General features: G+C 42.9%; 1 protein-coding gene across 7 annotated transcripts in view; it reads right to left on the bottom strand.

The window, feature by feature from the left end:
- Positions 1–26,768, bottom strand: part of SLC4A10 (solute carrier family 4 member 10) — a 292,827-nt gene that overhangs the window by 172,368 nt on the left and 93,691 nt on the right. For all 7 annotated transcript variants that reach the window (XM_060257354.1, XM_060257358.1, XM_060257353.1 and 4 more), the window contains exon 2: positions 2,725–2,806. In XM_060257354.1, coding sequence (XP_060113337.1) covers positions 2,725–2,806 — 82 coding nt within the window. The remainder of the gene's footprint in view (positions 1–2,724; positions 2,807–26,768) is intronic.

Below are 26,768 nucleotides of genomic sequence, written 5' to 3'. Positions count from 1 at the left end.
TGACCCCTCCAAAGAAGGTGCCCCTATCCTTCATTATTTCTAATGGAGGGAAGGCATTGAAAAGGTATGCAGTCCCTTTGGAGTTCAATTGTACTTGTTCCAACCCTGCTCATGACTCCACCCCCAATGTCTCCTGGCTCCACCCCCAAAGTCCCAAGATATTTCTTGAATTGGACTTGGCAACCCTAGGTTGGGTCCAGCCAATTTTTTTCACTCATCCTTACCTAATTCCACTTCTTACGACAACTCCTGTCTCTGCCTTTTGTTCATGAAGATCCCACAAAACCAGCACCCCTCCTCCCTTTTTCAGTCACAATAAAGGTGGCTGGATTCAACCCACTGAAAGAAATGCTTCACATTCGTTACAAAAATTCTCATATAGTTGCATGCCCCTGGCCTGGCATTCTTGTGAAACCTTACATTTCGTTTCAAAAATATTTCATATTTAGGGTTGTCAGGTGTGCATTGGAAAACTCCTGGAGACTTTGGGGGTGGAGCTGGGAGAGGGCAGGTTTTGGGGAGGGGAGGAGCCTCAGCATGGTACAATGCCTCAGAACCCACCCTTCAAAGCAGCCATTTTCTCTTATTTATTTATTTATTTACATTAGACTTTTATCCCGCTTTCTACGCAAGCGGACTCAGGGCGGCTTACAACAGTTGTTTACACAATTTAAAACAATAAGTCAATCAAATCTATAAAACATTAATACAATTAAAATTTAAAAACTATTCCACGGTGCTGTGCCATTACTATGTTGGCAGTTCTGCTTTTCAGGCGGTTGGTCACCAGAAACTCTAGCTGATGTCAGGTGGCAGCTCTCTCTCAGTTTAAACATCGAAGGCTTGTCTAAACAATTCGGTCTTACAGGCCCTGCGGAATGCAGGAAGGTCCTGCAGGGCCCTTATGGCCTCCAGGAGAGCATTCCATAACTCTGGTGCTACCACCGAGAAGGCCCTGGCTCGTGTCAGACGCAACCTGGCCTCCTTTGGTCCAGGGGTGGACAGCAGATTTTTTTTTTCCCTGAATGCAGTGCCCTCTGGGGGATATATAGGGAAAGGCGGTCCCACAGATAAACAGGTCCCTGACCATAAAGGGCTTTAAAGGTCAATACCAACACCTTGAAGCGGACTCGGAACACAATAGGTAGCCAGTGCAGCTCTTTCAGCACTGGCTGAATGTGCTCCCATCGAGGGAGCCTCATTAACAGCCGTGCCGCAGCATTCTGCACTAGCTGTAGTTTCCGAGTCAGCATCAAGGGTAGCCCCATGGCCTCTAAGGGAGCTGATCTCTGCCAGCTGGAGATCAGTTGTAAAAGCGAGAGGCTGGCATGGCAACACTATTCATATTTTATTAGAAACATCTTCACGTTTTACAGCCCACAGATATAAAGCTCATTTTTCTTTCTCTTCCCCTCCCCCCACACCCAGAAAGTTTTATTTTTCTTTTTGAGGAAACTGCAAACTTCCAGGAGGTACTTTGTGTCGTAAAGAGCAATGTCATCATTATTCAAGAGAAAAATAGTCTCTAGATCTTTCACCTTACAAAGTTGTCACCAGGAAATGATGCTGTAAGAATGAGATAGATTTTTCTTCTGGAACATAACAGATTATTAGACTTCTCTGGCTTGATAAAACACACAAGTGAGCGTGGCTGAAAATGCAGTATTTTACTTGTACAACCCAGTTATAGTTAACACACAGGCCTACTAAAGCTATAAACACTGTAATTTTAAAAGCATACTTCTGGGGAGGGGGGAGTTTTGGTCAAAGAATTGCTCATTACCTGATGGTATTTCTATTTTTTCCCCACAAAAGATAAACAGAGAGATAAAATTAAAATAACACTGCCTGGTTAGTCAGAGAAAACAATTTGGTTTTGCAGATACACCAATGTGATGCAGAACACCGTGTGATATAAATAAAGTTTAATTGGGTATAAATACAAATAAATGCTTACAGACACCTGGCTTGGGAAATTATACGTGCAGAAATAGTCCATAAAGATAACGAAAGGGACTTTTTTTAAACACACAAAAAAGATGCATACTGATGGGCTGCTGGCAAGTTTCAGAGATGTTTTCTGCTCCATAAGCTCCCCTCCAGGTGTCAAATCCACATTTCCATTTGGCCAAGTCATATCCCAACTGCTTTAAGAATTTGGGTACAAACCCTTATTTCTACTACAGCTATTTCTAGCGAGAAACACAAGCCCGCCAGCTCTGTAGCACAAGCAAGACCAAAAAAACCAACAGAGATAAGGAGACCCCTGCTTTTTCACAGTCACCTCTTCTCTACTAGGCTAGTTCAGAGGTAAGACAAAATAACACTATCATGAGTTTTGGGAAGCAAAAATCATCCCACAAACAACTTTTAGTGTCTGGTTTGTTTTTCCCAGTTCCCAGGGCCAATGCCTCTGCTCTTACTTCCACCTTCTTTATCAGCAACCCAGTTGGTATTCCAGGCTGCTTTAAGGCATCCAACTCAAGACAAAACCTTCCCACATCACAGACTCACTTGTCATTGATTCACAGCAACACAGAGAGAGATCTTCAGCCACTCACAGCCCAGCTGAACCATGTCCCCCCCTTGCAGACTAGCAAGTTTTGATAACTGGGAGATGATTTCCGCCCCTCACACAGGCTTGGTATACATTTGTTGCAGAAGACATTAAGCCAACTCATTCCAAGGAAATTGCAATACAAAACAGAAATAGCAAGTTCTCACCTTCCAAGTCTTCTTTTTCAAAATGGGTTTTGAGGATGGAGCGTGTTCCACCTCTGTCCACTACCGCCTCTTCATCGTTTCTCTATAAAAATAAAACCGTTGGAACATGTAAGGCTTTTGCGACACTGTCCTCAGTCACCAAACCTGAACAATGTAAGGTACAAATTATTTTTTACAAGTCTGATCTTCCATCAGAAACCAAGATGGAAATAATTAGTACTATTAATGCTTGCATGTCATACACGGCACCCTCCCTAAAAACTGACTGCCACCAGAATAAATGGCAGATCGGTCACATGCAGAGAAAGTCAACATTTCTAAGAAGCAATCATGAATTGGCAAAAGTATGGAAAATAATATAAAGGATATTATACTATAAAATTGCACTAGTAAAATACAGGCATTGTAAACTGTGTTGTACATTACCCTGAGCCTGTACATTACCCTGAGCCTGGGATAGGGCAATGAATTAAGTTGAATTATTATTAATAATAATATTCTTAGTACTTCAAAAATCATTAGAATAGCTATGGCTTTAAGTCACCATATAGACTTAAGGTAATTGTGTAGCATTTGTTGTTTTGTAGACTTGGTACCACATCAAGACTTCTGTGTCCAAATATTCATGTAATGGCTTAGATCCTGCCTAAAATTTCCATGGACAGAAGGGGAGTAATTTATGTTGAATCCCCTCTTCTGCAGCAGACCTTCAACTGCCCTCCGACTCATTCCTGTGGGTCCCCGTTTCCCCAGAGTAGCTTTTCAAGGGGTATTTTTGGGCTGCAGTGGTAATGGGCAGTTCTGTAGAGACAAATCCCTTCCATCTGTGGAAATTTGAAGCAGAACTTAAGCCATTATATTGCAGCATCTTGGGAATGAGAAATACACTGGCACACAGTAAGAGATGAGAAACATCACCTCAGCGGGGGGGAAAGGACATGGGAAAGCAGCAGTGGTGTGATGAATGCTTTCCCTCACCTTATGTTTCTCTACCCCAAACTGCTCACTCCTCAAAAGGATCTTCTGACACAAACAGTATCTAAAGTCACCTAAAACTGCAATGCAGATATTGAGGTTGTGAATTGTGATGACGGTAAAGTTCCTAGCACTGATCAGCAGAGGGGTCCTAATGCCATGGACAAATGAGCCAACTAGAAGACCCACCAGCTCATCTTGTCTATTACTCAAACCCTTAAAATGACTCGGCAAGGAAAAGGGTCACAGAACCATGGGTTATGGTGCTGGAAACAGAGAGAATATAGCAAGTCAACTGAAACAGGGGATCTTAAGAAGCAAGGAGCAAGTTTCTGAGGTTTGCTCACTTCTACCCTATATGCTAAAGTGTTGCGATACAGATGACTATGGCCAATCCTGATATATATATATATATATATATATTGGTTACTAGTGGATCACCTCCATCCTCCATTCAAATGGCTGTAATGGCTCCTGATCATTTCCCCCACTCCCCAAAAGGGTTCTGTGACCCTTTTCCTTGCCCAGTCATTCCCCAGCTTGGAAATGAGAGGCAGCTGAGGAGGAGCTGTGCAGTGCCTGAACACAAGCTGGCACCCCAGTTGCATCTCTATGTCTGGACTCAGATGGCTCTTCTCCTCATCCCCACTCTACTCAAGGTAAGTGTGCGCCATCTGCGCAAACGCAATCATTTATAAGAATTCCTGCCTTTGGATCAGATTTAACCCTCCTCATTTTTCATTTTCACATTTGTCTGCAAAGAGGAGGGATCAGGTTAATAGAAAAGATATCCTTATCCGTACCAGCCCTCATTCTCTGTATCTCTCAATCTGCACACAGCCAAGGTAGAATAATAGAATCACAGAGATGGAAGGGGCCATACAGGCCACCTAGTCCAACTTCCTGTTCAATGCAGGATCAGCCTACAGAATCTCCAACAAATGTTTGCCAGTCGCTGCTTAAAGACTGCCACTGAGGGGGAGCTCACCACCTCTCTTGGTAGCTGATCCTACTGTTGAACACCTCTTACTGTGAAAAAAAGTTTTTCCTAATATCCCACCAGTACCTTCCCACCCCTGATTTAAACCCATTATTGCGAGTCTTCTCCTCTGCTGCCAATAGGAACAGCTCCCCGCCCTCCTCTAAGTGTCAGCCCTTCAAATACTTCAAGAGAGAAATCATGCTCCCCCTCTCAACCTCCTCTTCTTCTGACTAAACATTCCCAGGTCCCTCAGCCTTTCCTCATAGGGCTTGGTCTCCAGACCCCTGATCATCCTCATCATTCCCAGAATTCAGAATACAGGATGATCTGCTAAAGTACCCTATATAGCCAGTTTGGTGTAGTGGTTAAGTGTGCAGACTCTTATCTGGGAGAACCGGGTTTGATTCCCCACTCCTCCACTTGCACCTGCTGGAATGGCCTTGGGTCAGCCATAGCTCTGGCAGAAGTTGTCCTTGAAAGGGCAGCTGCTGTGAGAGCCCTCTCCAGCCCCACCCACCTCACAGGGTATCTGTTGTGGAGGAGGAAGGGAAAGGAGATTGTGAGCCGCTCTGAGACTCTTGGAGTGGAGGGCGGGATATAAATCCAATATCTTCATCTACCTCACAGGGTGTCTGTTGTGGGGGGGAAGGTAAAGGAGATTGTGAGCCGCTCTGAGACTCTTCAGAGTGGAGGGCGGGATATAAATCCAATATCTTCTTCTTCTTCTTCTTCTACTCCGCTTAAAATTGCAGAAATTGGTAATCTCATATCCTTGGGAACTGTAATATTCTGGCACTTCTCTTTCTGCTTCTCGCACTTGCATATATCAACGGAAGAGATTCTGGAGGGGGGGTGATGTGAAAGCAAGACTGGTGCTGGGGGCTCTGATGCCCCAGGAAAGGCCCCGCCCCCTGCCCCCAACTTCCAGTATATCCAGTATATATAGTATATCTGAAATCTCTCAGAGTCTTTCATTCCATGTACTATTCAGTTGAACATCTCTTGCGGCACTGCTTTTTCCAACAAGTAACTTTCTGAACCTCGCTAGAATTCACCAAGACACACTTCCCGCCATAACATCTTATGAACGAAGACACAACCCAAGCATCAACCCATGAAGTCTAATGGAGATAAGAAAGGGCAAAAAATAGAGACATCTAATCTCATGTTTCTTTCATTAGGCATTATTGGATAGCAAGGCCAGCCCTAGACTGTCTGGCACCCTAGGCAAAGTTAACGTCTGGAGCCCCCCCCTCCCCCCCCACACACACACACTGATAGCATCATTAGGCACATGGGGGCATCCAATTTGATGTCCCCAGAAGGCTGGCACCCTAGGCAATTGCCAAGGTTGCTTAGTGGCATGGCCAGCCCTGCTGGACAGCTGCATAGGGGAGAATGACTGACAGAAGCCACGCATTTGCTTTACCATCACCGATCATTTTGCACTTGCAAAAATATATATAAACTTGATAAACCCAAGACATGAGGCTACAGGATATCATTATGGAAAGTGTATCCTATTCTCGGTAACAGTCGGGAACCACCTATACTGCATCAGTGGCAGAGAAAAGAACGAAAGAGCTCCATTGAGTTGTATTCAGGTATGCGCCCATGAGTACAGTTGCATAGCATAAAGAGGATGGGCTGTGTTGTTTTTACTTTAAACATATTTCAATGTAAAAAAAAACCCACCCCTTTGTATGCATCTTTTATGCACAATTTCTTTAGAAATGTAACGTTGTTGGCTTTTGAGGAATATATAAGTGCATAATTATGAAACTAATTACTCCAGTGCTCAAGTCGAGTACTGATTATTAGGGATTCAAAACGCTTTGGGTGTTCAAGAGAAGTTTTCACAGACTGAGGAACTCTAATGAGTTACATGTCTAGAAAACTGTTCCATGTTTTGTATAACAAAACCCCAGGTTTTCCAGTGGAAGGAATACAGCTGAGCCGCAAACAGATGCTTTGCATGCAGAAGCTATCACCCCTTACATTTATAGTTCAAAGATTTTGGATAGCAGATGCTGGGAAAGACCATTCTGTGCCTGAGATTTTGCAAAACGGCTGCCCATTAGAGTAGAGTACTATACTAACTAAGCTGAGCCAATGGTCGGACTCAGCTTTCTATATTTTCAACAAAGCAGCCAACAACTATTTCTAAAGTAATCCAAATTATCAAGTATTAACAGACTAGTTGCATTATGCTAAAAACCAATTTCCGTTTGCCATGCAAAAACCGCAATGTTTGCTGCAGCTCCGGAGCAGATAGTGGGAAATCTGAAGGATGCTGCGCGGAGAAGAGGAACGTGACAGCAGGGTAAGCTGAGTGTGAAATCAGTCATCTTTTCAAGGCAATTATTCTATATTTCTAATAACATTCCCTTTGAGACTTACAAGAACTAGCATTTCTAAAGCAAAAGAAGATCTGGCATTTCTAAAGCAAAAGAAAAGACCTTTCACACATTACAGTGAACAATTGTATAGCCTGCTTGTATACATGCGTACCTGTTTGCAAAAAAAAAGTCAGCATGCATTCCTTTTACAAATGAAACGGGACCACTACCTGGATAAAAACGAGGTTTCAATCACACATTCTGCTACATGTGTTGACTATAGCATGTGAATTATTTAACACACATATAAAGAACAATCAAGTGTACACTGTACACAAATTATACATCTATCCATTGAAAAGAACTTATGAAGAGCTATGAACATACAAGGAAACCTGTATTTTCAAAGTGGATGAGCCCTGGGTTGCTGAGACAAAGAAGCCTCTGATGGTTGACCTACTGTTCTCTCTGAATGGTCCTTATGATGACATGGTATTTATTATTCCCTCCCCTTCCTACAAACCACCATCTGTTTGAAAGCACAGTTGCATTCAACACACAACAAATGAGGAAAGCACTGTGAATTTTATCTGCATCAAAGAAACCTTCATTCTTCGAAGAACTGCCAAGGATGTACAGGGTTTTTGTTTTATTTTGTTTTGTTTTAAAAAAGCAATTAAGTCCACATTCTCCAAAGTATTTATTTTAAAACCATCCTTTTAAAAATGGAATGCTGCTACGGCAGTTTTCTGTATTAAGGTTAATGGATGGATGTGCTCCTTTTGATTAGGCTTGGACCACACAGTACAGGATGTGAAACAAAGTAGAAAGCAATTAGTTTTCATTCCAGATTTATATCTTCCCCAGAGCTGTGTGTCCTATACATCAGGACAGCTCTGCTCGCCTGCCTACCCACTCAGCCAGACTCCCTCCCTTTCTTCCTCTCTCTCTCTCTCCCTAGCATAGCTAGAGAATACTATGACTCAGTATAAAATTCCCTCCCCTGCAACAACTGTGCTAAAATCTGCACTAATCAACGTTAGCTTTGAGAGACCTGATATGCCAATGAGCTCAGACCAAGCAGATCTTTAGTACAAGAAGCATCCAATTCATTTGCAACGGGAAAAGAGAGCTCATTCCTTGCTGTTAACCCTCAAGGAACAAACCCGTGTTATAAACAAGAACAGTGCCTATCCGATAATACCCTGTATTGGAACAAAGCAAGATGACACAGAACACTGTGCAAGCTTTTGAGCTCACCAGAACTCTTCATCAGGATAGACACTAGGTTTTAAAAAAAAAAACTGAATAGGGAGGAGCAGATTTTTCAGGTCATAATCTGAAGACATAGTGTCACTAACATTCTTGGTAATATGCTAAGAAGGAATGTAGTTTCAAATTAGTGCCAGTGTCAAGTTATGGCACTGTCTTTTGGGAAGAAAAAGATCACGGAATCCCCTTGTTGAGAAAACAAACATCATAAAAATGCTTCTCAGAAGCTCGGCAAGACACGGGCTGAAGGAAGCATGGTAGTACTTCTGTTTAACAATGCCTGAGATGAATTTAAACTGACACACTGGGCGTTTTCGCACTGACCTTAATCGGTAGCGACGCCCCTCTTCACCGCGCAGGATCTGCGCGGATTTCGCACTAATTGCCGCGGAGCACCCGGAAGAGCCGGAAAGTCCCGCGGCTTTTGTGGCGCAAACGGAAACCGCCAAAAACCAGTTTCCATTTGCGCCGCAAAAGCTGCGGGACTTTCCGACTCTTCTGGGTGCTTTGCGGCAATTAGTGTGAAATCCGCGCAGATCCTGCGCAGTGAAGAGGGGCGTCGCTGCCGATTAAGGTCAGTGCGAAAACACCCTCAGAGTATAAATTCAACTGAAGCCAAATCAGGTGAATTCACCTTGTGGAGCATAGGCCGTTTTCGCACTAGTGTTTACTCCGGCGTAGCACCCCATTTACCTCCGGATCTTTTCCTGGTTTTCGCACCTGTTGCTCCGGCGCTGCGTCTTGCTCCGGTGCTGCAGGGGTTTCATGCCGGAGTATCTAAATCCACCTCCTTCCGGAGTTTTTGAAAACCTCCGGATCCACACCGGATCCACTCCTCGGAGTTTGCTGTGGGAAATCCATCCACGCCGGATCGACTGCTTTGTGGGCGTCACCCTCTCCCTTTCCGTCCTCCCACCCCATCCACCCCCTTGGCCAATCATCAGCCGTTCGCAGCGCTTCCCAAAAGTGCCCGCACGGCCATTTTTTTTTAAAACTTCATCTTTCTTGCGTAATAGCGATATTTCGAAATTAACAAATAGAAAAAAAAAAACCCTCCTGAAGGGGTGGGTATGTGAGGTTGCTTTTCCGCTGTTGCGTTATTTCGCAACTTCGAAATTGCATTATACATTATACATTGTTAGGGGGGGGGGGGAAATCTAGTGCCGGCGTGGGCCAAAGCGTTCATGTGTGTGTGTTTTAAAAAGGCAATGCCTCCCTCAGCTGTGCCACCAGCATTTCTGGACCTGCACAAAATCGCCATGTATAAAATGGGAAGTTGGAGTCCTGCATTCTCCTCCCTGGCTACATTCCGCTCGGTTAGAAAACAGACGCGAGCTTGCTCTTCACACGCGCCACAGAAGGGGAAGGAGAGAATGGGGCGGGGGGGGGGAGCTCTGGCAGCAGGAGTCAGTCAGGTCCCCGTTGCAGCTGCAAGCGCCAGCCGGGGAGGGGGAAGAGCGCGGAGGGAGGGGGAAGAGCGCGGAGGAAATGCCAGCTTCGCCACCCGAGAGGGATCGAGGCTGGGAAGGGAAGAAGCTGCCACACACACACACACACACACAAAAACCCCTCCATTTCTCTCTCTTCGTTATTGCGATATTTCGCAACTCCGGAAAATAGACGCGAGGTCGCTCTTCACACGCGCCACAGAAGGGGAAGGAGAGAATGGGGCGGGGGAGGGAGCTCTGGCAGCAGGAGTCAGTCAGGTCCCCGTTGCGGCTGCAAGCGCCAGCCGGGGAGGGGGAAGAGCGCGGAGGAAATCCCAGCTTCACCACCCGGGAGGGAGCGAGGCTGGGAAAGGAAGAAGCTGCCACATACACACACACACACACGCAACTCTGGAATTTGTGTTGGGGGGGGGGGAATCTAGTGCTGGGATTCTCCACTGTGAATGCTTCTGTTAATACATAAAGGGCTGTGGAGGATACTACAGCTGCAGCCACTCCATAAGCAGAAGCGGCACACGTGATGCGGTTTACGTTGTTACGCAATTAGACTTGCGCTTAAAAAAAAATGATTGACAGGGCATCGAACTCAAGTCGATGCTAGTGCAAAAACGATTTGAGCCGGGGCTTCATGGAAAGCGACTCCACTAAAGAGGCAATGTGCGAAAACGAGGAAAATGATCCGGACATAATTGCGCCGAGGAATAAGGGGAGCAAACGCTAAGTGCGAAAACGACCATAGTCTTTTCCCTCAACAAGAACAATGCTCATGTAATATATTTTTGGGGACCAACCAAAATGGTACAAAACATTGTGTACGCTTCTAAATCTTTCTTGTTTTCGGCTTTTGCGTGGACCAATACATCCAATTGCAACTTTCCCCTACATTAAACAAATGTTACAAATATGATGTCACTATAGCTGCAGGGGGAGGGGAGTCGGGTCAGTCCAAAGGAACTTTAGTATGAATACAGTCTGCCCGCCTGCCCACTCATCTTCACAAAGCCTCATCTTCAAACATGGCCTCATCTTCCAACTGCCCCTCACCATGACAGGTACAATTTCAGGTGCCAAGCTAGAATAGTTCTCTTTCACCTGCCTTTTCATTGTAAAGTACGCTACAATTTTTATGTTTTTTTTACAGCCTATGCTGTTTCTAAGTTCTCTTTTATATTCCCTGCTAAACGGTTTCATTGCCATTTAATCCTGATGAATACTGTTTTTTATGTTGTGTTATTTTTTATTACCCCGGTGAACAACATCACAGTGATTTTTGTTGTTTTAAATAGTTTTTTATTGTTGTTGCTGCTTTGTGAGCTACCTAAAAAACCCTGCAAATAAATAAAAAAAATACTGCATCCAAACTTTCAACAGGAGCCTGGAAACATCTTAAAAACTAACATAACTTACTTCAAAGTTTATTATTATTTGTTAGTCTTTAAGATGCTTCTGGAATCTAGGGATGCCAGCCTCCAGGTAGGACCTGGGAATCCCCTGGAATTACAGCTCATCTCCAGACAAGAGGTCAGTTTCCCTGGAGAAAATGGATGCTTTCAAGTATAGACTCTACATCAATGTACCCCATGGAAGTTCCTGTCCTCCCCAGGCTCCAGCCCCAAATCTCCAGGAGCTTCCCAAGCTGAATCTGGCAACCTTACTCTCTTCCCTGCTGTTAGCTAGGGAGGATCTGGCAACCCTGTCCCAGAGCCTTATTTGTCCCTTAATACGGCTGCACCTTCAAGCACCCCCTCCCCATCTGTTTCAGCTTAGGTAAATAAGAGAGAGCCAGTTTGGTGTAGTGGTTAAGTGTGTGGACTCTTATCTGGGAGAACCGGGTTTGATTCCCCACTCCTCCACTTGCAACTGCTGGAACGACCTTGGGTTAGCCATAGCCCTGGCAGAGGTTGTCCTTGAAAGGGCAGCTGCTGTAAGAGCTCTCTTAGCCCCACCCACCTCACAGGTGTCTGTTGTGGGGGAGGAAGGTAAAGGAGGTTGTGAGCCGCTCTGAGACTCTTTGGAGTGAGATTGTGAGCTGCTCTGAAACTCTTAGGAGTGGAGGGCGGGATACAAATCCAATATCTTCTAAATAGAAGAGAGGCTCCAGCCTCTCTTCCTCCACCTGCTGTGGTCCCAATCCAAATCAGGCCTGCAGCATTTATGTAAAGGACAACCTGTCTTGACTAATTTAAAAGGGGTCCTTTCAGCTTGACACCCACCCAGACTCACAGCAAGGGAAACCCATCCCACTAACCTAATACCTGCTGCATCTGATACACTGTCCTATATGTCCCAAATCCTTGTACAGAGGCTGTGGGAATCAACAGCCTCATCTTCAAACTGCCCCTCACCATGGCAGACATTTTGTGTCAGCGCTCACCACCCTTTCTTATAATTCCGGAAACATTTTTGGGTTCAACAAAGTTAGGTACCCCTTTTTCTACCCTTTGTAGATCAGAAAATATTCTCTGCCCAGAAGCAGAAATCTACCTTGTTCAAGAAGGGCAAGAGAAATACACAACTGACACATCTTTACCCTTTCTTAACAGAAATCTGTCATTTTGCACTACGGTACCCAACCTCATTCTCCTATAGACCATCGTTTTTTTTCATTTGAAATTCTAATGAACAGTTTTTGCTCTTCCCTTTTCTTTGTTCTTTCTTTATATTCTGACTTCACCCAAAGAAAAACCACTTATCTTTGAAAGCTTACAAAAGCGGGGGGGGGGGGGTTAGAGAGAGAGATCCAGTAACCTAGTTCACAAAAAAGATATAGAGTCAGAACCAAAAGGTGGCCCAATGGTGGTTTCTTCTGTCAGAAGCATCATTGTTAGGGGTGCCAGGCTCAAGGTGGGTACACACAGAGATCCACGGAATAAAGTAATATCAAAAATATCAAACTGTGAGTGAATTAACTAACACCAATCTGTTGCAATTTCATTCAATCTCTTAATTCCATATAATATTTCATATAGAATTATTCAAAGTCCACTTCATAAATTCCAAACGCAATCCATAATAGGCAAATTCAAAATTCTCTCTTTAAAGAGCACAATGAGCAAGTTCAAAAAGCCTCTTTAAAGTGCAGATCTCTTCTTGGTCACTCCACAGAGCAAGAAGAAAGTGTTGGTGCCAGTCCGTGGACTTCATACGATACCTCTTTGAGAAAGAATGATAAGGAAACAACCGCAAAGGTCGACAGTATCCATCAGAGGTCATATCACATGTCCTTGCCATTGTTGTGAATATTGAAGTTATGAATGATATTGATTGGAAACAAGTTTTTTGCAAGCACTTTATTCAACTGACAAAGGACTTTCTTCTGGGACTTGAAGGAGGATAGTCACAAACCTTTATTGGCAGGGGAAAATGTATCATCTAAACTTGAGGAATGAATTTTCTTTCAATATTTAATAATATTGAATAATTTGGAACCTGGTTTTTTTATTATTATTATTATTATTCTCCGCAATGGCACATTGAAGTTTGAATTTCTGGACATGAACAGGAAGAGAAAAATCAGTTCCCCTGGAGAAAACAGCTGCTTTGGAGGGTTGACTCTATGGCATTCTGTCCTGCGGAGGTCCCTCCCCTTCTTCATCCCCATCCTCTTCCAGGAATTTCCCAAACCAGAGTTGGCAACCTTATACCTGTTGGATTCCTGTTTTATTTTGCTGCTACAGCCTAACCTAAGATAAGCAGAAGCTCCTTTCCAATGGGTTATTTTAGGCACCGCATCAACTGAGCCATGCTAAACGTATAATTAATGACACGGGATCTGTTCTGTGTCAGCCTAGTGTATCACTGCATTAAGCTGGTATTGGCTTAGTTTCCTAAAGATGCAGGGAGTTATTTTTAAACTGATCCATGCATTAACTTATGCAAAACAGATGTGCTATTTCCATCACCCATTTGGGTTTTTTTGCTTTATACTTCTGGGCATCTGAGAAAAAGAAAGCAATGTTCCTAATAGATAGCCTATAGATAGATACAGCTTAGATACAGCTCTGATGATTACTAATCCACGGAATAGATAGTCTGTAACAATTTCAATCTTATAGGTACTTCAGTAATAGTCACACATATACCCTGACACCACGAATTCAACGGCACTTACAAACATCCAGCTAAAAAGCTGGACATGATCCACTGTCCATACAAAGTATGAATTATTAATCCCCAGTGGATAGCTGGTATTGTTCCGTTTTGAATGAACTGAAGAGATTGTAATGGTGGAAAACAGGCAAGATTGCAGTGTTCCCATTTGTGAATAATTTTAGGGTATTTCATTTGGCTCCTAAGGGAGCTCAGTGACTGTAAATTCCAACATCAGTCATGACCGACAGAAATAATTGACCAGTGCCGTGAATACAACATAGGTCCTTGAGAAAAAACATTTGAAATGGACAGAACAATGCTGACTATCCATTGGGGATTAATAATTAATATTTTGTATGGAAAACGGTCATACCCAGCCTTTTTTTCTGGTTGTTTGTAAGTGCCAATGAATTCATGACATCAGGATATATATGTTACTATTCTTGAAGTGCCTACGTGATTGAAATTGTTACAGACTATGTATTCCGTGGATTAGTAATCATCAGAGCTGTTTTTCCGGGGGAATGCAGCAGAATGGAGTTCCAGAACCAATTTGTGGAAACAAAATTCTCAAAAAAAAATGTTAAAAAGTTCACCCATGTGTTTCCTTTTTGAGAGTTCCAGCACCTCTTTTTCCAGGGAGGCAAAAAGCCCTGTTGATCATTCTTATTTGTATTGAATTTTGTATTGAATTATCACAGACTAAATATGATATTTCAACATTTCATTAAATATAAATAGTTATACTTTGGTGTAGGAAATTTTATATACTTTATTTATGGTGTGGTCCCTCTAACTCTCATTTCATTCCATCATGGTCCCTATTTCATTTTACCTGAGAAAGTAATGTTGGCAGAATAATTAACACAGATATGGTGCAGAACCTTATTACAGTTTAGATAAAGGTTTATTTATGAATTAACATACTTGATAGTAAAGAGGAGAAAACAGAGATAGGGTCCTAACTACATCTCTACCTGTGTGTGCGTGTGTGTGTGCATGAGAGAGAGAGAGAGCGCTAAGCATGGAATTTATGAGAGAAGGAGGAAATTGCCATTATAGTAAAAATCTGGAGACAAACAAGGAATGACACTTAATAGAAGAGAAGGTACTGACCTCAATATGCTATAATTGTCTTCTTTCTGCCCCCTTTAGGGTCTTCTTCTCTTTTTTGCACACCAGACATTGTCTATTCCAACACCCCTTCCCAAGGTCTAGTGTGCAAAATCCAGAAGATTCGTCTTCTTATGTAGACTTTCAAACTTTTCTCAAGAAAGTGGCTTGGTAAGTATGCCTGCAATCATTTCATTGGCAGGACAGTATTCTAACTCAACTAGCTCTTCCTCTTGCATGTTTCCAAGTAGGTGATGCTTTGCATCCATGTATTTTGTTCTTGAGTTGATCTTCTCCAGCTGTGCAAGTTTTATGCACCCTTGGTTGTCTTCAAAGAGTTGTACTGGTTTGGGTACCTCTATCCCAAAGTCTTGCATTAGTTGCAGTACCCACTTGAGTTGTCTGCACACTTCTGCACACCTCAGCTTCAGTTGAGGGCACAGCTACAGTTTCTTACTTCTGGCTGCTCCAGCTGACTGATTTGAAGAATACATGACCACTGGTTGACTTTCTATCTGTAGAATCTCCTACCCAGTCTGCATCCATGTATTCTACTAGTTTGCCGTTGTAACTCGTTGGCAACTTTAGTTTCAGATGTGCAGTGCCATGCAGGTATTTTGCAGGTCTTTTCACTGCAGAGCCATTTTGCTTGGGGATTCCATCTTCTTCCATAACATCCCTACAGCTGCTGTGATACCAGGACACATCAATGTGCTTATGTACAACAATTTTTCCCACTGTTTCCTGTATTGCTTGTTGTCAGGCAGAAGTTCACCGCTTCCTTGCTGATTCAGGAAGTTTATTTCCATAGAGTGCTTCCTAGCTCCTTTCATATTCATGTAGTCCAGAAATTCAAGGATTTTCTACTTCTGGTTGAGAAGATAACTTCCATCTTCCTCTTGTTCTATTTGGATTCCAAGACAGGCAGTTGATGTTTCCTAATTCTTTCATTTCTGCTTCTTGATTCAGATGCTGAATTATTTCATCACAGTCCTCCTTGTCTTCACAGCATAAAATTAGGTCATTCACATAAATCAGAATGTAAATCCATTGGATGTTTCTGTATCTTGAGCATAGGCAATGTTCTGTTTTGACTTGCTCAAATCCTTCTTTGGTTAGTATCTGAAGAAGTGTGGAACTTCTAAGAACAAGGAGGAAATTGCCCTAAGAGTCGCAATCTGGAGACAGACAAGGAATGAGACTTAAAAGGAGAAATGATGCTGATCACTATCTATCTAATTATCTTCTTGCTGCCCCCTTCAGGGTCTTCCTTTCTTCTTTGTACACCAGACATGGTCTATTCCAACAACCAACGCATAATTTATTACAAGAGATCCCAGATTATATTATACATAGATGTTTAAATGTTATATTGTTAAATTAGCAGATATTGCTTTGCTGTTAGATGTTTCCACTTTAAAAAAAAACACTCAGGCTGATATTCTATTTAAGATAGTGAACTACAAGGCTATTCAGAACTGAAATGAGCCACAGTGTTTCTCTGAAATTAGATGGATTATGCATTTATCATGCCCAGTTTACAAAACTGATATATGATCTTGCATCAAAGCAAGACTGAGTCTCTATTAGGGAAACGTCACAAAGCACAACTTCATCATTGTAACCTGACCATAAAAACAGCCCTGCTATGTCAGACTAACAGTCCATCTAGTCCAGCATCCAGTTTTCCATAGTAACCAAACACTTGTCTCAGAAGGCCTACAAACAGGACACAGAAATCCAATTTTTGTCCTATTGTTTTCACTCAGCAACCAGCATTCAGAGCTACCAAGACCAGAAGCCGCTGGTGAACCTGTCCTCCATGATTTTGCATTATTCCTTCTCAAACCCATCTAAAGTCATCACTACCAACTCCCATCTTGGGACAGAGAATTCCTTACGTTAATTATGCATTGACCTAATTTTATCACCAAACACAAAACTGCCAACACAAATAGCTAAAACCTAGGTTTATTTATGCATCAGTTTCCATGGATCTACGATGGAGAACTCAAATAGACCTTGTAATCATTTCTTTGGTACTTCACTTTTGTAGAAACCAATATTTCATGTTCTTTGTTACCTAACCATTCTATTTGAAAAATGTGTCAGCAAAGTAGCCTAAAATTCAACTATAATGTGGGTGTAACTGTCTAATGAGAACTTATGAGAACATATGAAGCTGCCTTATACTTAATCAGATCCTTGGTCCATCGAACTCAGTATTGTCTACTCAGACTGGCAGCGGCACTCCAGGGCCTCAAGCTGAGGTTTTCACACCTACTTGCCTGGACCCTTTTAGTTGGAGATGCCGGGGATTGAACCTGGGACCTTCTGCTTACCAAGCAGATGCTCTACCACTGAGCCACCATCCCTCCCCAGCCACCGTCCCTCCCCGAGCCACCATACCTCCCCTAATAAAATTTCACTATGTGTGATCGAGTGGCCTTTTCTTAAAATTTCATTCCAACTAAAGTTGGTCATAGGCTTGCAAACCCCAAGGTCCCAATGGGGGTTCTCCCACTTTTGCAGGCTTCTTTCTGCCTCCAGTCAGCTGGCTGACAGGGGGAAGCCCTGCCCCAACAGCCTCCATGTGCCTTCTACCCTTGGAAGGCTTAAAAAGACCCTGGGAGCAGTGGGTGCACCTTTAAAAGTCAGGCTGAATGGGGGCAGGGCGAGCCTGCAGAATAAGGAGCCTGTTGAAAGAGAAGAGAAGAGAAGAGAAGAGAAGAGAAGAGAAGAGAAGAGAAGAGAAGAGAAGAGAAGAGAAGAGAAGAGAAGAGAACAGAAGGAGCCCAGAAGCTCATTTGTTTTCCAGTTCCTTAAGCCGTTTGCGCACTAAAATATTGAGCACAGAGCAGTCAACAACTCCCACGTTGAGTAAATTGCCTCAGTGGGACCACAAAGTGTGTCCTTCCAAACTGTGCTTATTTTGGCTGCTCTGTGTGTGTGTGAGAGTGAGAGAGAGAGAGAGAGTTAGGGGATATGGAAATGACTATATTCAGGGAGACTACACTGCTGTATTTTTATTTATTTGTTTTAGCACAGCACCAGATTGAGCAAGGGGTTTAAAAGAAATGGGCAAAATGCAACTTCTGTGTGTGTACACACACCCACACCCTATCAGATATTAAAATATAGGACAGACCCTAAAGCTTAGGAAGTTACACATCGTGAAGAGCTGGAATTACCTTAAAACTCTCTCCAGCACTTCAGGCAAGCACGTGGTCAAATGGCTACCTCAATTAAGAGTTCTGTCTGCTCTCATGGATCCAGCACAAAAGCATCCATTTTAAAAAAAAATCATATCTCTTTCTCCACCTACTGACCTACTGGTTAGGCCGTGTCAGTGAAGCATTTCCTGTAGCTTCTTCCTGGACCCATTCTAGTCTAAAGTCCTCCAAATCTGTGTTCCCTGCTTAGAGAAGGGAGAGAGCTTGGCCCACCCATTACGTCTCCTACTAGATTTATTAGCATTAGTACGAAGTGGGCTGAGGAATGTCTTGAAAGCAACTGGACTGACTTTCCTCTTCCTGCCTGTTCTCTGCACAGAGAAAAGACGTTTAAAACTCAGTATGAAGATTTTACTCACTCCAAACCTCCAAAGAAAAAAATGAATTTCTTCACAGTGGACACTCTAGAAAACTAAATGATGGTGGGAGCAGGGAGAAAGGACAGGGAAGGGACCACAGTGGAGACCCATTACTCTTGCAAAACAGAATCAAGGGGTCATGATGATTGACAGGTGCCTCACAACTCCATTTTTCAACAAACAAGGGGGGAACCAAAAGCTGGGTGCATATGCTGCCTGGGTAGGACACAGACACAAGCCCTCAGCTAGCTGGAACTAGGAATTAAATTGTAAGAAATGAAGTTGAAAGGACGCCTCTCATTTCTCTTCAGCTCTAAGTCTATCCTTGTGTGGAAGGAGTGCTCTCAACCTCAATGACATATATCCTCTAAGCCCAATTTTCCCTCCCCATACTAATTCTACCAATGGAGGGGGTGGACTCCTTGCCACTTAAAGGATGAGGGGAACTGGTCTTGAGGGACAAATGCTCAGGTATGTCAGTCATAGTTATCATGTCTCTGTACAACAGCAGTACTTATGTAGAGGAGGTGACACTGGGCAGCTTGTGCATGCCAAATTAAATATTCACCATAAAAGAACATTCTCCTTACAGAAATGAAGACTCAGCCCCTGAAACCAGCATGATGTAGTTATCAGAGTGTTGGACTAGGATGTGTGAGACCCAGGTTTAAATCTATTCTTTTCCATTAAGCTCTCTGGGTTGTCTTGGACCAGTCACTCCCTCTCAGTCTAACCTACTTCACAGAGTTTTGAGAATTAAATGGATGAGGGGACTGTCGATGCGCTTAGAGTCCAAGAGGGTGATTCTTAGCGACGCAAGAATGAAGGTTGTACACAGTAGCTGTAAAACCACTATATACATTTATTTACACACCAATCCCTCTTCTCTCCGACAGTATGCTCCGCTGCAACACCAACTCCATTAACCCACACACATCATAGTTACTCTGTACATTTATACATTGGATAGCCAATCAGCAACTTGCTGTGTCATGCTGACTGTGCTGGCTGATGCAATACCTCTGGCACCCAGCCACCTGCTGTCATCTAGATCATCTAGCCTCCAGATCTACTTTCACTTCTACAGCACATGCTATAAGCTGTCACTTCTCATATGCACAAGCGACAGGGACAACTATGTGCACCTCCTTGAGTTCCTTGCAGGAAAGGGGACATAAAAATAAATACAGAAAGCTGCCTCACATGGAGTCCATTCACCACTGGCTCACCAGGGTCAGTATTGTCTACTCTGACTGGCAGCAGCTTTCTAGGGTCTTATGAAGAAGTCTTCCACATCACTTACTACCTGATCCATTTAAGTGGAGATGCCAGGGATTGAACCTGGGACCTTCTCCAAGCAAAGGAAATGCTCTACTACTGAGCTACCACAGACCCTAAACTATACTAAACAAACAATGGATTGGACCACCATATGTGAATAGATAAATAATCACCAGGCCAGCTGCTCACCATCATTCATTTCTCTTTGTCTGAGGGAGCAAACGTTCCACCAAGAAACAATCGTGCACTCTAGAAGAGCCAGGCTCTGCAGCTCAGAAATGACCAGAGCCTGAATCAAGACAAAGCAGCTCAGTGGCGCTTAGCAGCAATTTCTTTGCTAGGAGCTGTCCATGGTCTGCCAGATCGCTCCATATGCTTCCAGTGAACAATCAGCCTCTGAAGGGTTACCACTGATGCTTCTGTATTGCAAATTTTACACATACATATATACACCGTCTTGTCCTAAATGTGGAAACATTATCGGCACTTTCACACATGCTGAATAATGAACTTCCAGTTCACTTACAATGCACTTTACAACTGAAGTTTACTGTGTGAAATGGCAAAATCCACTTGCAAACCATCACTAAAATGCATTCGAAGTGCATCTCTAAAGTGCATTATTCAGGGTGTGTGAAAGTGCCTCATATCTCCTAATCCCATTTACCAGTTATTTAAAGCCGGCAGAGCACTCCACCATCAGATGTATCTATTGATTTTTGTCAAAACTGGTTGAAGAAGGGGGAAAAAATGTCCCTACCACTCCATCAGCAGCTAAACTCTGAAGAGATTCGAAAAATCTCATTGGAGGTTTCATTCTAGACACAGAGATACTACACATAACACAAGAAATTTATGTCTGCAAGAAAGAAATCAAGGCTCTGGATGAAGTCTAGATTTCCATTCTTTCCCCTACAGAACAACAGAATCCTCGTAACAACATAAAAATCAATAAAAACTCCTTTCTAAAATGAAACAAGCTATATTTCAAGTACAGGTAATGACAATCTGGTGAGGCAACCTAGAAAATATTGCCGTGTGGATTTTAATACATTAGTCACAGTAATGACTGCTCTGTATAACAGGAATCTCTGCATAAAGCCGGAATGGTTGGGTATTGTGTGGCGGGGGAGCATTGAGGATGACGCAGAAAGGCCAAACAGAGCATAAAGTTAGGAAAGATGCATTATCTTATGAACCAATATAGAAAGAAATCCTGGATTTTGAGATGATTACTATTTGGCAAGGGTTTTTGTTTGTTTGTTTGGTACAACATACAAATGCTTATTACATGTTCTCACTTGAGTACATGGTATACATCCGCTATGTGGTATCTTTTCAGCCATTATCTCTCTGCTGGGAAGTTTTGCCTAAATCCCAGCAGCTAAGTGAAGGCTGCTGAACCGTCTCAGAGACATTCAGATCTTCTTATGCTTGAGGCCTGAATCTTAGAATTTATTTATTTAAAATGCTTTCACTGTGCTTTGCTCACACAAAAGGATCCAAAGCAGCTTATGACAATGCTACACAAAAAAACAAAACAACCCTGCTCTTAAAAATAGAAAACCAAAAACATTTTTTAAACCCAGTTCAAAGCAAAACAGCATACAGTATATCACTGCAACTGCCCTCAAAGGACCTCTTGAATGACTCCTGAAAGGTCAGAAGGAAATGTATGGTTTAGTAGTTACAGAGCTTCAGCGACCTCGTTAGGCAGCTTTTTAAAAAGCTTTCTTTACTAGAAGTAGTATGTCGTAATAGCCATGTTCTTTAATTTTGCGATCCAGTTTTATTGCATTGTTTATTGTGCTATTATACTATTCTAAACTGCATTGTTTTACAATTCTGTCATCCATCTTGAGTCTCAATAAGAACTGCAGAGTATAAATGAAGGTGGTATTATTCAGACAGGTATTATACCCTGGCAGTGAGGGGTTGCTTATTGATGGATGACTGTTCAAGCCTATGAGAAGTACTACACATTACACTCTCCACATGAAGAACAGCCCCAGCCCTAAATTTATTAAAGCTAAATTTATTAAAGCTTCTTCCTTATAGACAGGGGTCATTTCGTAGAAAAATAGCTGGTGGAGCTCATTAGCATAACTCATTCGCATATGCTGCACTCCACCAGCAGCAGCCACAAGCAACCTTCCCCAAGAGACAACTTGGTGTAGTAGTTAAGTGCATGGACTCTTATCTGGGTGAACCACGTTTTATTCCTGACTCCTCTACATGCACCTACTGGAATGACCTTGGGTCATTCATAACTCTCATAGAGCAGTTCTTAGAGAGCTCTCTCAGCCCTGCCTACTTCACAGGGTGTGTGTTGTGGGGAGGGGAAGGTAAAGGAGATTGTAAGCGGCTCTAAGGCTCCAAGTGAAGGGCGGGATTTAAATCCAATTGCCTCCTCCTCTAGATTTTGTCTCCCAATAATTTTGCGCCTTTTGCTACCTTCCCAGGTTGTTTCACAAATTCCGAAAATGCCCTGTTTCTTAGGTACTCATTGGTTAATGCCAGGACTTTTTTTGTATCAGGAACTCCTTTGCATATTAGGCTACACCTCCCTGATGTAGCCAATCCTCCAAGAGCTTACAAGGCTCTTATTACAGGGCCTACTGAAAGTTCTTGGAGGATTGGCTACATCAGGGGGGCATGGCCTAATATGCAAAGGAGTTCCTGCTACACAAAAAAATCCTGGTTAACACTATCTAATGACCATGTTATGCATCTGAAAGTCAACCAAAGACAAACTCTGCATATAATACAATTTTACAGCTGATCAGACACTGAAGCTGTCACTTGACAGCTCCATCATTCAGCTCCATCAATTTGCTGCCCGCAATGAGTAGAGCAACATCTCAGACTGTATCTTATCCTCAGGTGCAGCTATAATGTACTTTGAATGTGCAATCATATAAACCAGCCCTACAGTCAGTGCTGATCCCGTGCTATAATTAAAACCCAGCCCTATCAACAGTACTATCTCGTGTACACATTTATGTATGTAAATAAATCTGTCAACAGACATGCCAATCTTAAATTCAAGACATCAGCGGTGTTACTCCAGAATGTCACACACTGCCAGCGCAATGGCATGACACATTTAATGCACTTATATACTAAGAGCCTCAACATGAAATAATTTTAATGGGTAAATCTTAGATTAAACATTAATTAAGTGGAATCTCTAGAAAGATACGGTCTGATCCAGCCATCTTCTCAATCCGTCTCTCCTAACTCCTCTCCTTACTACTAGAGCTGTTGTCCCACTTGACTTTTGTCCTTGCAGACCCCATGATCCTCATCAGAGACCACCACCTCCTTTTTCAACATTAGAAAATCTTGCGGGATTCAAGCCATGATACTCCATTTTAATGGGGGGGGGGGGGAAGCAACATCCCCATACAGAAGTTTTGGTATATTACTCTTAACTGATATACCAAAACCAGATGCTCAAGCGTATTCCCAGGCTTAAAGGAATAATTGTAAGATAAGACTTCAAGATCAAAATGTGATGCATCCAGCGAAGTTTGAAAACAAATTGTCTACTGCTGTCCCTTAAGCACAGTGGGGGGAAATATTTGCTGGCTGCAGAACTGCTTAATTTGTTCCTGAACTACAAGCGCATTATTTTAAGCCATTAATTCAAATCCTAAATCCCAAGCCCTTAAACCACGCACCAAAGACACATACATTTTGCAAACTAAAAGGCAAGCTAATTAACTCATTAAGAATTTCCCATAAAATTAACTGAGAGACAACTTCGTTAGCCAAAGGAAATGTGACACAATTCACAACACTAGGAGGGGGAAGGACTTTATCCTTGGGACTGCAAAACAGTTTGGGCTGGAATCTTAGTCATAAGGATGAGGTTTGTAACATAGGATTGTCCAAATTAAATGTCATCCAAGTCCACACCGCAACTCAAACATCACCATCTCCCAAGGCCTGAGTTTAGACTCAAACTATGGTTTGAGCTCATAACAATTTAGAGCAGTTTGTCTGTTTTCCTTTCTCATCTTACCAGCACTCTGTTCATGAATTCAATTCATGGCACAAAAGCCTCTGGAGACAGAGGGCCAAATTAGATGAGAGCCCTTCCCTAAATCCACCTTGGGGACCTGCTGCCATTTTGAAGCAGCAAGTTCCCACTAGGGAACTGTATTCGGTGATACCTCAGAGACTGAATTCTGGCCGGCACCACTGTGACACAAGGGGAGGAGGGGCTCCTGCCTTCCATCTATGCTGTTTTCCCACCTGAAATGGCTTATGCAGGTCAGAAAAACAACATGGGCAAGACAGGAACCCCTCCCCCTTGCTACAGTGATCAATATCAGAACTGGGCCCACACAACAATGACAGCCAGTTTGGTGTAGTGGTTAAGAGCAGTGGACTCTAATTTGGAGAACTGGGTTCGATTCACCACTCCTCCACATGAAGCCAGCTGGGTGACCTTGAGCCAATCACAGTTGTCTCAGAGCTCTCTCAGCCACACCTACCTTCCAAGATATGTCATGGTGAGAGGAAGGGAAGGTGATTGTAAACCACTCTGAGACTCCTTCAGGTAGTAAAAAGCAGGGTATAAAAACTTTCTTCTTCATAAAACAAGTTCCCACTGGGACTGTATACTAACCCAAAGTTAGCACAACAGATGGTTTAAAAACCACTTTATAACCATGGTTTCTCATTCTAGCCCACTGAAAAATCATGGTTTGTTAATTCGGGCATTCTTCTGAACCATCATGAAGTTTCCTCAACCACAGCTTGGTGTGATCTTTTATTTGAGCCCTTGTGTGTAACAACAGAGCATTACATTCACTATCAGGTTATTAATGCAAACAATATCACCAAATCCCACATGTAAATGTCTCTTAATGGCACCAGTCAATTCAATAACTGATCCAAAAGCACTCCATTAGCAGCAAGAATATAAGTTAAGTGAAATGAGTGACTTGATGAAATTACTGTCATGTAACAATGACAATATACGCAAGCAACCCACCGGAAAACACTGGTGCAAAAGATAAACCCTCCAACTTTTCCAGTTGCCCAATACAAGCAATTCTCAATTTCTCCCACTGACCAGAACACTGTGTTATGAGCTAGGATGCTGGAAGTAGGAGGACTCATTAGTCTTTCTACCATTTGCAGCCAAAGCAGAACATTCAGTATGAATTAGATTCATTTTAAAATTTATGATTCCCATACAGAAAAGCTGCAGCTTATTGTACCAGGGTGTTGAGCACTGATGGAGGACGGGACATGCAATATGCCATCTGGCCAAACATATCTGAACTGCCTGCTCTCTATGATGGCAAGAAGCCTGATCCAGAAATGCCGCATCCACATTGAAACACACAACTCCTGTGCAGGTCTTTTGGAACTGGATCGTACGCATTTAAGCTTCCCTAGTGGCAACATTACAAAACCAAACATTTCTTGAGATCAACTAAACTATCACAATCCACCGTGAAAGCCTTTTAAGTCCCTAGAACTCTTTCTTCGAGTTGGATGCTTTTAAAAAAAAAGCTTTCCCCCACCCAGTGCCCCAGATACCCACGGATTAATTCTCAATTATACTCTATGGGGACCCGTCTCCATGAGGTATAATGGAGTAATCAGTGGACATTTCCTCCTGCTTTCTGATGACCCTGAAGGGGGGGGGGCTTCCAAACCAGGGAATCCCCTGCCCCCCACTAGGGATTGGCAGCCCTACACATGAGGAACTTATTTCTTCTTGTAGGTCTATTAACAAATTATTTTCTGCTGTTTGCTGCCTAGCAAGAGATCTCACAGGATCTGTATATTCCTATTTATGGTGAGAAGACATCTGATTACTGCTGGCTTTTACAATCTCAAAGGCAATGTGGCCTTAAAAAAAAACAAACCTGTCCCATCAGACTTTGGTGCATCCCAGAATCTCTTTTTGCACCCAGCACCACATAATCTAGTTTGAGACACGCCCAAAGCTCTGCAAGCTACAAACATGGGCCTCTTCCACTATAGTCTAAAGTATCTTCTTCTCAACTAGCTTGCCCTTGAGACTGTAAAAGCCAGCAGTAATCAGAAGTCTTCCCCTCATAAATAGGAGCATGCAGATGGCTGGAACTCCCTTCCACCCCCAAAGTTTTCTGGCTCCACTTCCAAAGTCCTCAGGTATTTCCTGGCAATTTGTGTGTGTGTGTGTGTGTGTGTGTGTGTTAAGTGCCATCATGTCTCTTCTGATTTATGGCAATTCAATGAATGAATAAGAACATAAGAGAAGCCATGTTGGATCAGGCCAATGGCCCATCCGGTCCAACACTCTGTGTCACATAAGAACATAAGAGGAGCCATGTTGGATCAGGCCAATGGCCCATCCAGTCCAACACTCTGTGTCACATAAGAGAAGCCATGTTGGATCAGGCCAGTGGCCCATCCAGTCCAACACTCTGAGTCACATAAGAACATAAGAGGAGCCATGTTGGATCAGGCCAATGGTCCATCCAGTCCAACACTCTGTGTCACACAGTGGCCAAAAATTTATATATATATACACACACACACACACACACACTGATCTCCACAACATTCTATTGTTAACAGCCTTGCTCAGGTCTTGCAAACTGAGAGTCATGGCTTCCTGGACTGCATTCCTGAAACACATCTACAAAGCATGCATAGAGATTCATTCGCTCCCAGACTACTAAAATGCATTTCTTGAAGAAAGCATCAGTTATCCTGAAGGAGAAATCTGAGGAAGACAGGATCTATTACCTTTCGATAAAGAATGTGGTTTCGTTCAATCTTGTCAGAAAGATTGCACAGACATAAACTTATTTAGTTCTTTGCCCCTTGCAAAGGCTATGTTTAGAATATTGTCAAAGTCTGACAGGGAAAATGTGTGTTGGGTAATGCTGCTTCCCATGTATCCATGCACAAGTGCATATACAGAAATGGGGAGGGGG

This window comes from Heteronotia binoei, chromosome 16 (assembly GCF_032191835.1).
Source record: "Heteronotia binoei isolate CCM8104 ecotype False Entrance Well chromosome 16, APGP_CSIRO_Hbin_v1, whole genome shotgun sequence".
NCBI classification, from domain to species: Eukaryota; Metazoa; Chordata; class Lepidosauria; order Squamata; family Gekkonidae; genus Heteronotia; species Heteronotia binoei.
This window is presented reverse-complemented; position numbering and strand designations above follow the sequence as displayed.